The sequence below is a fragment of the Eucalyptus grandis genome, chromosome 11, assembly GCF_016545825.1.
Source record: "Eucalyptus grandis isolate ANBG69807.140 chromosome 11, ASM1654582v1, whole genome shotgun sequence".
NCBI lineage: Eukaryota > Viridiplantae > Streptophyta > Magnoliopsida > Myrtales > Myrtaceae > Eucalyptus > Eucalyptus grandis.
In genome coordinates, this window is record NC_052622.1 from 5,306,827 (window position 1) to 5,319,835 (window position 13,009).

Here is a 13,009-nt window from a genome sequence, read left to right on the forward strand (position 1 = left end):
CGGATATGAGATTAAATTGAAAGCTAGGGACATAAAGGACATTTTTAAGGCTAATGAGTGGGCTAAGATTTACAGTCCTGGTCATATCAACATTTGTGGTGTTTCCATTCGGGAGTTGCACTGATATAGGAAAGGATAACTTCTTAACAGTGGAAAAAAATTTCTGATTGCAGACAATGTGATCACTAGCTCCAGTAGCAATAATCCATGCATCCATTGCAATTGAGTTCATTAGACAATAAGAAATACCTGTGAAACTCCCTGCCTTGTCAGAAGCATCCAATTTCTTTAAAGTTTCCATCAGCTCCTAATATTCCCCATGAGAAATTGATTTGTCTGCTGATTTTCCCAACACCTGTAAAACAGTTGAAAATTTTCCTTTCTCCTTTTCGCCAGGTTTGCCATGGAGCTTCCAGCAATTTTCAATCGTGTGATGTGGGCGTTTGCAGTATTCACAGTACAACTTACCCTTGCCCTTTTGGTAATTTTTGGCGAATGAATTGGGCCTATTCACGGCATGGGCCGTCGTCGCTCCATACGGCCCATCAGAAATTGCAGCAAAATTTCCTCGCGGTCCATCGAATAAAATGTATTTCGCCCGCGTGGGCCATCTGGCCCATATGCACTTGAGGCACGGGAGCCGTTGGATTCCATCCGCCCTCTACCTCCAGGACCGTCCGATTCAGAGCCTCCAAAGAACGATTGTGAGCCGTCCGATCGATCGAACGCATCGTGGCCGCCCGTCGTTGAACGATATCCCCTAGGGTTTTCTTCGTGAAACCCTAGATTGGTTTCGAGAGCCTCTCTTCCTCCCGTGGCCCTCTGTAGCGGGCGAGAAGATCTCGCCGCCGCGAGCCACGCTCTCGCCATTCTTCCCGTAATCGGCTGCTCTCTGTTGGCTTTCTTCTTGAACAGCAAGTTGGTAGATGCGGCCGAGGGTTGGCATCGGCTCCATGGTCAAGATCTGTGACCTAAATGAAAGGTACGCTTCATTTAGGATGAGCAGAAAGCGTATTGCTTTCTCTCGGTCCCGCATCCTTTTGTATTGCTGTAGGATGGGTTCCGGCCAGTCGAGTTTCTCCTCGGCTCCTCTAACTCGTTCCACAGACCTGAAATTTTGTTAAAAAACGCAGCAACAGACATATTTCCCTGTTTTAAATTAGAGATCTGTTGCGTTAAAGAGAAAATTTTCACTTGGTCTAATTTTCCAAACATTTCTTTGATATTTTCCCACATATGTTTCGAGTCCTCCGTCGGGGGAAGAGCGGCCGCGACCTCGGGAGCGATGCAATTTCCGACCCATGTTCGGACTAATTGATTGCATTTCTTCCAGAGTCGTGCCATTCGCTCGTCGGATGGAACCGAAACCGTTCCGTCGATAAATCCCTCTTTATCTTTCGTTACCAGTGCACGCCGGAACTCGCGCGACCAATTTGAGTAATTGTTTGATCCAGTTAACTATTGAGTAATGAGTTTCAGTTCTAGTCCGTCGGCATTGGTTGTGAAAAGAGGGTCACCGGGCTCCGGCCGACCGCTGGCAGCAAAGATCTGGTATGGAAGAAACCCTGGCGGCGGATTTGGGTAGGGCTTTTCCCTAAAACCCGATCCGCCAGATCCGATTGCAGTATCCGCATTTGGAAAAAAAGGACCCGAGTAGGGATTCGTTCCCGCACCCGGTTCGATCGACCCGCCCGTCTGCTGAGGATTGATGGTTGCGCCTGCCCCGTTGCCGGTTGGTGGGCCTCCATCAGTTCGCACACCATCTCGATAACCCGACGATGATGTATTTGGATTAGTTCCATAGTACCAAGAATACGGTACCCATGGGTAAGGTGGCCCTGAATAGGGCTGCCCCATGTTAAACTGAGCCGGTGCAGTTCCCCACTGCGCATGCTGAGGATGAATTTGTGGTTGAACTTGCTCCTGAGATACTGCGATTATTGCCGAGGGTTCATCAATCTGAGGAGGTGGTGGCGGTGTCGTTTCTTCTGCGGATCTTGAGGTAAGTTCTTGTGGATTTGTCATGATGACAATTTCCTAAGAAATCTGCAATAAATTTGTCTTGCAGGTTAATCTAAAGTTGGATGGAGATGAAGGACTTCCTGCTGTTCTGTTCTGTGAGAGTTGCAGCAACAAAGAAACAGTATTTCTAGTCCTAAAATAATTACAATCCCAATCAATTACAATCTTCATCCCGATTCCATATCTTCAAAACATATCTTCTTTCAACAAATCAAGAGTGTTCCTCTCATCCCTATCGTTCTTCATGCTACATCTCAACACTAAACGCGAAGACTCGCTTGATCGATTCGTGCTCTCAGCCATTGCATAACCAATGCACAAAGATCAGCTCCTCCTCCTCCTCCTCCTCCTCCTCCATTGCTGTTTTAGCATCGCCATCCAGAAAAATGAGTGCACTACCTTTTGCGGTGAGGTCAACATAAGGCCCCCATTTCAATTGAAGGGCGAAAAGGATTGCGGGACCAAAACTGTGAGCTGACCTGCAGAAATAACCGCACTATTCTGGATTTGTACTCGAGGGAGTACTATGTACAGTACATCAACTACATCAACTTCACGATTAGGCTCGCCGATGTTGGGCTGCGAAAGGGCAACTGCTCGTCTCTTCCTCACCGCTCTTTGTCATGCAGTGACTCCAGCTACTACTCCGATCGGTATAGATGTGGGAAATACATGATGAAAAAGGGTCTAACGTTATCCAAGACACTGGCGATCGTGGACTGCAAGGAGGCTGTCAATTCTCAGTTTTACATTGACTCTTCATCATGCCTCAGTGAAGTCAAGTTTTCGGATTCCTCTAGTACGAGAAGGCGAGTGTACGCCATGGTCGATGTGAATGTCTCGTACGTGGAAGCTATATGCACTATAGAGCATATGGCAATGATACCTTGGTGGGTTGATGGCAACAATGTTCGCTCTTATGTGCAGATTCATGAACTTATGGTTTATGGGTTTGAGCTTTCATGGCTTCCAATTGCCTGTGGACGGAATTGTAATTGGTGCAACATCAGCGACACGTACAAAATTAACTGCGCAGACAAGAAAAGTAAGGGCCTTTTAGTTTGTTCTGTTTCTTAAGAAACAAAAGAAGAAGAAGAATTTCGAGATATATAGGTTCAAAATTTGTGAAAATTGAGCTCGCTCACCTGCATATCTTTGCAGAGCCCATGTGATTTGAAAATGCCCATTAAGATAAAGTAGTTAGGTAAATGCTGTTGTGGTATTTTGTACCTATACTAATAGATAATTACTTATTTAATTCGAATTCTGCCAACAATTCTTAGTGGGTTGAACCGATATACTAATTGCTTATGATGATCCAAATAAGTGTCCCTTAAATTCCTTCAGCCTCCACTCATGTATTCAACCTCTACATCTCTTGCAGGTTACCGCTTGTTTATCAGCTGGGTAATTCAAATGCCCTGAAAACATGGCATCGGTAACATTACTATAATCTTCTCATTGTGAAATTGATTTAAAGTTACTTGACGCAAACATTTAACACACCCACAATTTTCTTGCATTTATCCCAATGTACAGCGCCATTCGTGGTTTTGACATTCGTCTTAGGAGCCCCATGGGTGATAATCTTGCTCCTATACATATGGAAAAGAAGATACTTAGCAATGGATCAAAATGTTGAAGAATTTTTGCAAATCTAACAATAACTTCTTGCCGATAAGATACTCTTACTCATAAATCAAGGAAATCACAGGTGGTCTTAAGGACAAACTAGGCGAGGGAGGGTATGGTTCTGTGTTCAAAGGAAGACTCCGGAGTGGCCGTGAGGTGGCAGTGAAGATCCTAAAGAAGGGGGAATCGGACGGGCAGGACTTCATAAGTGAAGTGGCTACAATTGGAAGAAATCATCATGTTAACGTGGTTGAACTCATTGGTTTTTGCTTCAATGGCTCAAAACAAGCTCTTGTCTATGATTTCACACACAATGGGTCTTTAGATAAGCATATTTTTTCACAAGGACAAGGGATGTCTCTTGATTGCAAGAAATTGTACAAGATTGCTTTGGGAATAGCTAGAGGGATTGAGTATCTTCATCGAGGGTGTGACATGCAAATTTTACACTTTGATATTAAACCTCACAACATTCTTCTTGACAAGGATTACCCCAAAAGTTTTCGATTTTGGGCTCGCGAGATTGTGTCCCATGGAGTACAATATCGTGTCTCTAATTGCTGCAAGGGGAAACTTGGGATATATGGCTCCAGAGTTGGTCTACAAGAATCTTGGGGGTGTCTCTTACAAAGCCGATGTCTATAGTTTCGGCAAATTGTTGATGGAAATGGCCACTAGAAGGAAGAATGAGGACAATGTTACGGGGTGTTTGAGTCACACTTACTTTCCTTTATGGGTTCATGACCAACTTAATAAAGGATTGGATATTCCAGTGGAATATATTAGCTAGGAGGATAGGAGAATAGTAAAAAAGATGATAATAGTTGCTTTATGGTGTATACAGTGGATTCCAAGCGAGCGCTCTTCAATGCGCAAAGTCTTGGAAATGTTGGAAGGAGATGTACATGATCTACAAATATCTCCCAAGCCACTCTTCTATCCACCAAGGTAGAAATGTCAACAAGGGAGGAGGGAACTTGGACTGACCAAGGCAATAATACTATGTCTACTTCATCAACTAGTGCAATAACTTATGAAGATTCTCTTGAGTATATAGTATTAGTGTTCCACAAGTATAGAGAAGTGTCAAAACAAATTGATCCAACGACACACGTGATAGATAGAAGCTGATCACATTGACGATGTTCCTTGGTGCATCTCCCTTCATGGCCATCATCAAATTGTATATGTTTATGAATATGCTTATAAATCTCAATTATGACCATGTCGTCTTTGGTATTTTCATATTAAATTTTTTATTAATTATAATTTGGACTTTCTCCATTTCAAAAGCTAGGGACGACTTTCAGCGTGATATATCGGGTGCGAGTTTGGGTTTTGAAGTCTTTGCACAAATAATGGAGATTTTATCGACTTTTTATTTTACCGAGAATTAGTTAAAAATCAAAGTACGGAATACTAAGTGACATCAAAAGATGACCTCTCCCTTAATAGAAGAGATCAATAAAATTCTTATTTCTTTTTACTAGGTTGCTAAGGTTATTTAGTGGTAAATGTGCGCCTGAGAATGATGGAAGTTCCTCTTTTCAGATTAGTTAGTTATTTTGGATCGTGTTCCTTCTCGCAGCTTGTCACTTGAAATTGCCATCGGTCGTATACTTCAATCTTCTCATTATGAAATCAATCAACTTCGCTAAATGATAACATTCAGCCTTATCATTTCGTATGTTTACCAAAGAGTACAGGTGCAATAAGCTTAATTAAATTCGTCTGAGGAGCCCCACGTGTCGTGATACTGTTAATACGCAAATGGAGAAGGAGACAATAAGCGATGGACGAATACATTCAAGAGTTTTTGCAATCTAACAACTGTTTAGCCATCAAGAAGATCCACCGACGGCCGTTAGCATGTACCGACAAAAGTTAAATTTTGTTCAATTTTCTCCATTAATCTTTTCCCAGCTCTATTGTTAAATTTTGTTTCATTTTATTCCCAGGAGAAATCTTGAATTTTATTAGTATTAAATCGGTTCAATAATTAATGGTAAATTCTATGGTGTAGTCCAACAACTTAGGGAATCAATCTTGTATGTAATCGGGACTGTTGGATCAAAAGGAAAAATAAAAAATCAACCGTGGATTATTTTGAAAAGATATTAAATTACGAATATTTAAGGAAAACTAATGACTATAAGATTGCCAACTTTATTTTTTTCCCATTGTTTATTTTATCGTTGGTTAAGGAAAATTACAACATAGGAGCATAATTACTTATTGATAAGACCGTTAAGTTAATAAGCTATGAAAAAAATGTTACAGTTATGGAGTTATGCCACTAACAATAGGAAAAAAATATTTATCGACATATATCATTTATTTAATAACACTAAAGATGAACAAAGAATCCTTAAATCATACTGATATCACATTTGATTTATGCATGTCTTCAAGAAGAGGTTTGACCTCCAAGTGTGCAACGTACATGACATTATACTAGTACATGAGAGTAGGGATACATCATGTCACATCCAAAATACGATTTTAAAATTTGAAAAGTTGAGGTTTTGTTGTAGATAGAATAAACATGGAAAAATTATTATTTTACTAAGTTTTTTTAACATCTACATGATGAAAAAGTAAAATATTTTCAAACCAATTTGGGCAAATTTCTAATAATTAGAAAATGAACTCACATGAACTTTTCGGTCTTGTCTCAAGAGTCGAACTCTGATCTTCTAGTCTACATCCCTCACCCCAATCCTTAGCCATTAAGCCGGACTGCGCCAAGTTTTGGTCTGCGCTCGCTGCGCGGCTGTGTTGGGTGGCCCGGGCTGGGGCAAAGTCGATTGAACTTCAGATTCGTGCTGCGTATGGAGTCTCCCTTGGGTGCTCGTCTGGTACGTCGACCGGCCTTGACTTTTCAGCCGGCCATTCCCAAACTTTTGCTTATCAAATACGTCTCATTTTGTGGTCGCCTCCACATTATTATTATTTTGAGAGACAAAGCAACTAAAATTATTCCTCTCATCTTTCTTTCTTCTACATCTCAACACTCAACACTCAAGACTTGCTCGATTGATTCGTGCTTCCTGAGATTGCATAACCAATGCATAAAGATCAACTCCTTGTTCTTCTTCTTCTTCATTGATCTTTTAGCATTGTCATCGAGAATAATTAATGCACCACCTCTTGCAGCGAAGTCAACATATGCTGCTTGTTTCAATTGAAAGGCAACTCAAAAGGTTGCGATGACTATAATTATGAGTTGGCCTACATAAATAACCACACCATTTTGAATTTGTACTTGTACTTGAGCAAATATTTTGTACGGTGCATCGACTAGACCAACTTAACAATTAGGATTACTGAGGAAAAAGTGTCGAAATAGTTATAAACCTATTATATTTGTTTTAATTTAATTTAAACATTTTAAACTAATGCAAATTTAATCCTAAACCTTATAACTTGGTATTTTAATTTTCTATTTTTTTTTTTTCATCTGATTTATATATTTATTTATTTAAATTTAAAGGATGAAAGCTATCATGAATGCCCCACCGTTACTCTCATTTAAAGGAGTAATGTTGCTGTCATCTTCTTATTTTCTAAAGTCAAATTCGTCAGTAGTCAAGTAGAGTTGTTAGTGCCGTGACGCTCGGGTGTTGTCCAAGGAGAAGACATCGTGCGCAGAAGGAAGTTTCGTGAAGGCTTTTATGTGGAAATTCTATGGCACTAGGAATTTCCTATGCCCCATTAACTCCACAAGACCTGTCGCTTCAAGAAGACTTTGACTTTTGACCTTCTAGGAGTTGGAGAACTCTCCACCACCAATAAACTCACTAGCAACTAAATTGCAAGATGAGGGTGGCATGGCATTTGATTTGTTACATTTTCAAGACGATATGAAATCTTTACATGGGCAACGCGCCTAAAATGTACTAGGACAAATGGAACGGCAGATGTCATGTTACATCTAAAAAAGAATTCAAAATTAGAAAAGTTGGGATTTATAAGTAAAAAACAATAATCATGGGAGAAACACTGGGCTGGGTTCACTCTGAGCTTGCCGCGTCGGATTGGGCCGGGCCTGTTCGACGTTGATTGCAGTTTGGATTCGTCGCGGGGCATTAATTGGCCCCTTGTGCTTGTGCCGTGCATTGACCGGCTTTTGACTTTTCAGCCGACCATTCCCACACTGTTGCTTTCCTTGCATGTCCCAAATTTTGTGGTCGCTAGGCCACAATCGCTCGCCTCCACACAATTGAGTTTGTAGTCGGAGATTTTTCCTTCTCTCGTTATTACTTCAAGAATAGTTTTTGAAGTAATGGAGACGGAGACATTTGGCAATGGATGAAAACATGGAATAGTTTTTGCATATTTGTTATTTGAATAAAGTGGGTTATAAAATATACAATGGGATCGAAGTTGAGAAAATTGATGCAAACACAACAAAATGCACTACTATTATAAAGTGTGAGGTGTTTCTCCTCTTTCATATTTCCAAATTATCCTTTCAATTGTGAGAAGTCATGTCTAAAATTCAAACTTCTCAAAATTTTAATGATCTTTTCTTTATAGTTTCTTTGTTGTTGTTGTTGTTGTTGTTGTTATTATTATGTGTTTCCCTAAGAGTATTCCTTATTTCATGTCGAGAAATTTCAAATGATCACACGAAAGACATTGCCCATAATAGATTGTTGTGTTATGCTTGATTAACATATATATATATATATATATATATATATATATATATATTAATCTCCTTCTTTTTCATCATCCTCTTCTAAATTAAATATATATCATTTTTTTATATCCAGGATCCGGCTTGGCACACCTTGCGGGTGCTCACGGCCACCGCCAGCCTAACAAAGACCACCAACTATACCTGAAGGGAGGTTAGCACATGACCCCGCCACGATGGCCTCCCACTTAAGACTTGAATGGCAACGCGAAGATTCGACCTTCGACCTCTGCGTAAAGTCTAGTCAGCCTCCTCTGCCAACGTAGCTACCCACTGGTGGGTTCATTTCTTTAGTAAAACTCAAAGTTGAATAAAAAATCCTTCAATTATCAATTAATCACATTTTATTTTTGCACATCTTCAAGAAAAAAGCTTTGCTAACATAACAATTTTTTTGTTACTACGAGAAGTAACAGTATATTGTGAGTTACAAATTCTCAAATGATTAGACTCCATAATAATTTATGATAATTTATTATTCATTTTTTGTGATCCAAAATAAGCTATTAATATCACGATAAATTAAGAACAATTATATAAGCATTTCTTCTTCAGAAAACATGCAACGCACATGACATTGTATGGTACGAATGGAAATGCGAGAATTAAGTTACATCTGAAAATGCAATTGCGAAATTAGAAAAGTTAAGGTCTGTAGTAAAGAAGAATAGACGAGGACAAAATCATTATTTTAAAAAGATTTTTTTTTAACACCTTGAAGATAAAAAAAGAAAAAAGAAAAAATATGTTTAAATCAAATGCATCACACCAGTCTTCAGTTACAAAAGCAAGTCAGGTTGATCGTGTGCTAAAATCTGCTAAAGATTATGAGAACGTCTATACGTGTCATTTTCTGACAAAAAAGTAAAAAACGACTTCACGCGTAAAAAAGGACTCCACGCGTCATCAAACTTTATGACGAAAAAGTAAAAAGAGACTTCTCGCGTAAAAACAGACTTCACGCGTCATTGAACTTTCTTTTGGCGACCATTCCCACTGCTTTCCGTGTCTGATGCGTCCATTTGTTTGTCGCTATACCTCGTAAGTCACTCGCTTCCTCCACACTCAGAGGAGTCGTCGGAGATATTTCCTGCTCTCTTCGTCGTTTTAAGGAGGGAGCAACTCATGGTATTCCTCTCGTCTTTGTCTATCTCTCCTTTACATATCGACACTAAATACTAGACCTGCTTAACCATCGTGCTCTCCGCTACTGCATAAGCTATGCACCAAGATCAACCCCTTCTTCTTCTCCTCCTCCTCCTTCTACATCGGTCTTTTAGCATTGCCATCGAAAATAATAACTGCACAACCTCTTGCGGTGAAGTCACAAACATAAAGTACCCGTTTCGGTTGATGGGAGACCCGAATATTTGCGGCCACAGTAATTTTGAGCTAGCCTGCATAGATAACCGCACCATTCTGGATTTTGACTCGAGCAAGTACTTTGTACACAACATCGACTACACCAACCGAACGATTAGGATCGCTGATGTCAAGCTGCAGAAGGGCAATTGCTCATCCCTTCCTCTCCAGTCTTTTTGCGGCCTTTATGGATGGCACAATTATTATTCTTATTATTCTTATTATTATTATTATTATTATTATGATTCTTCTTATTATTATACATCCATTGTTTCGATCGTGAGTTGTGTGAAGGCCGTGGATTTTCCATTTTACATTGATGCTTCGTCATGCCTTGATGGGCTTCCATTACTTAATTTCTCTAGTGCGAGAAGGCGAGTGTATGCCTTGGTCAATGCAAATGTCTCATCTGTGGAAACCGCATGCACTATAGAGTTTATGGCAATACTGCCACACTGGGTTGATGAACATGATCTTCGTTCCTATGCGCAAATTCATGAACATATGGTTTATGGATTCGAGCTTTCATGGTCTTATCCTCCTAAGCTTTCAGGGGGTGATCCTGAGCACACCAAGATAGGTAAGGACTTTTGAGTTTGTTCAATTTCTTATAAAGAACGGCAAGGGTGTCGTAACTTTTTATACGATTCTCATTTAAGTGTTATCACCCTTTTTTCTTTTATTTATTTATTTATTTATTTAAATGCCACATTGAAGTAAAATCGATCATTTAAATGTTGTTTTTGACAAATCGTCCTACTAAATTTTTTATTAATTTTTCATTTCGACATGGATTCTTTTTATTTAATTGTCCAAATCAACGATGGCAATGTCAGATAGGACGATCGGCATTCATGTTGGATTTTCTGACGAGACAAACCACTAATGACTTTTAAGTGATTGAATTCAAATTTGTGACACTCAAGTGAATAAAAAAAAAAATGTTATGACACTCAAGTAAGCGTCGTAGGAAAGTTAGTACGAAAGTTATGGTACTTTTAATATACTTATCCCAAAATATTGTTAGGATATATTTGGTCAAAGACATGTGAAATGGAGCTAAGATCATGTAGCTAGTTCGATGTTGTTGTGGTATTTTGTAAGTACAACAACGAATACATTTTTATTCATTTATTAATTTAAATAATTAGAATTCCGCCAGTAAATCTTAGTGGATTGAACTTGATATACTCAAATATCATTGTTTGATTATGATCTAAATAAGTGTCTTTTATTTTCTTCAGATTTCACTTGTTACATATTCTATCTCTTTTGCAGATATCGCCTATGTCCTCGCCCGTCTCCGGGGTATTGTACAGTTCTTGGTCGTTCCCATCGGTAAACATCAATACAATCTTCATTGTGAAATTAAGTTAGTGTTCCTAAATAAAAACATTCAACACACGCACAAATTGGTTATTCATATAACAATAAATACATTATCTATTCAATTGTTTATCTATTTAGTTCAAATTTTGCCCACAAATCTTAGTGGACTGCACCGATATACACATGGCTTGATTATGGTCTAAATAAGTGTCTTTTACATGTTCTTCAGCTTTCATTAATTACAAACTCAATCTCTATTGGGATACATCGAGCGACCCTTACCTTCAACCTTACCTTGATTGGATGCTCTCGCTCTTCGGCATCGGTAACATTACTATAGTCTTCTCATTGTGAAATAGATTTCAAATCTCTAAATGCAAACATTTAACACATCCTCAAATTGGTTAAAATATACAGTGTTTCAATGCATGGTTGTGAAATTCATCTTGGGGGTCCCCATGCGTGATGACATTACTAATACGCAAATGGAGGAGAAGACACTTAGCAACGGATCAAAATGTCGAAGAATTTTTGCAATCTAACAATTTCTTGCCGATAAGGTATTCTTACTCGGACATCAAGAAAATCACAAGTGGCCTTAAGGATAAACTAGGCGAGGGAGGGTACGGGTCCGTGTTCAAAGGAAGACTCCGGAGCGGCCGTGAGGTGGCGGTCAAGATTCTAAAGAAGGGAAAAACGAATGGGCAAGACTTCATCAGTGAAGTAGCTACCATTGGTAGAATTCATCATGTTAATGTTGTTGGACTCATTGGTTATTGCTTTGAGGGCTCTAAACAAGGTCTTGTCTACGATTTCATGCATAATGGATCTCTGGATAAGCACATTTTCTCACGAGAACAAGGGATTTCTCTTGAATGCAAGGAAGTGTATGAGATTGCTCTCGGAGTGGCTAGAGGGATTGAATATCTTCATCGAGGATGCGATATCCAAATTTTACACTTTGATATTAAGCCTCATAACATTCTTCTAGACGAGGATTTCACCCCAAAAGTTTCCGATTTTGGGCTCGCAAGATTGTATCCTACGGATTACAACACCGTGTCTTTGACTCCCGCGAGAGGAACCTTAGGGTACATGGCTCCTCGAGCTCGTCTTCAAGAACCTTGGAGGCGTCTCTTACAAAGCCGATGTCTATAGTTTCGGAAAATTGTTGATGGAAATGGCCACTAGAAGGAAGAACGAGGACAAGGTTACAGGTGTTCGAGTCACACTTACTTTCCTTTATGGGTTCATGACCAAATCGATAAAGAATTGGAAATTCCAGTGGAAGTTAGTGAGGACGAGAGGAAAATAATAAAGAAGATGATAATAGTTGCTCTTTGGTGCATACAATGGAATCTGACGACGCCCTTCGATGCAGAAAGTCTTGAAAATGCTCGAAGGAGAAGTAGATGATCTACAAATATCTCCCAAGCCACTCTTTTATGCAACAGAAATGTCAAGAAGGGATGATGGAACTTGGACTGATGAAGGCACAATACCATATCCACTACATCAACTAGTGCAATAACTTACGAAGATTCTGGTCTTGAGTGTACTAGTATTAGCATTACGCAAGCATAGACACATATCAAAACCATTTGATCTGTGCACATATGTGGCGAATTGAAGCATGGTATTGATGATGTTTCATGTGTAGCTCCCCTTTCTTGGCCATCATTATATCATAGATGTTTATGACTAAATTTATGATCTTAATTACGCCATCTTTTAGCATTATCATATTAAAGATGTCATTGGTAATAGTTTGGACTCTTGGATCCAATAATAAATCTAGTGACTACTTTCAGCATAGTGCTGTGAGGAGCAAGTTTGGGTTTCAAAGTCTTTCCTTAAAAGTCTAGCTAGCACACAACCTGCTTTATGCGTGGCTTGACGACACTTTAGTGATCGCTATGTATTTATTGCCTCATTGCATACCAATTGTCACTATGAATAATG

The 13,009-nt window shown here is 39.3% G+C and overlaps 2 protein-coding genes across 2 annotated transcripts; both read left to right on the plus strand.

The window, feature by feature from the left end:
* Positions 1-1,708: 1,708 nt before the first annotated feature.
* LOC120289600 (G-type lectin S-receptor-like serine/threonine-protein kinase SD1-1) lies at positions 1,709-4,444 on the plus strand. Its single transcript, XM_039304712.1, has 6 exons — positions 1,709-1,732; positions 1,878-2,002; positions 2,508-3,013; positions 3,407-3,429; positions 3,727-4,082; positions 4,141-4,444. The coding sequence occupies exons 1-6, from the start codon at positions 1,709-1,711 to the stop codon at positions 4,442-4,444; spliced, it is 1,338 nt and encodes a 445-aa protein (XP_039160646.1).
* A 7,067-nt stretch (positions 4,445-11,511) lies between these two features.
* Positions 11,512-12,205, plus strand: LOC120289601 (rust resistance kinase Lr10-like). The gene has a single exon (XM_039304715.1). The coding sequence runs from the start codon at positions 11,513-11,515 to the stop codon at positions 12,203-12,205; it is 693 nt and encodes a 230-aa protein (XP_039160649.1). The 5' UTR covers position 11,512.
* The last annotated feature ends 804 nt before the right edge of the window (positions 12,206-13,009 follow it).

Bases quoted from the DNA above. Each gene is read 5' to 3' on its own strand.
- LOC120289601 (XM_039304715.1), top strand. From the start codon at position 11,513: ATGACATTACTAATACGCAAATGGAGGAGAAGACACTTAGCAACGGAT.
- LOC120289600 (XM_039304712.1), top strand. From the start codon at position 1,709: ATGGTTGCGCCTGCCCCGTTGCCG. The intron at 2,003-2,507 runs GTAAGTTCTTGT...GCTGACCTGCAG, and splicing joins TTTCTTCTGCGGATCTTGAG to AAATAACCGCACTATTCTGG. The intron at 3,014-3,406 runs GTAATTGGTGCA...CATCTCTTGCAG, and splicing joins AATTGCCTGTGGACGGAATT to GTTACCGCTTGTTTATCAGC.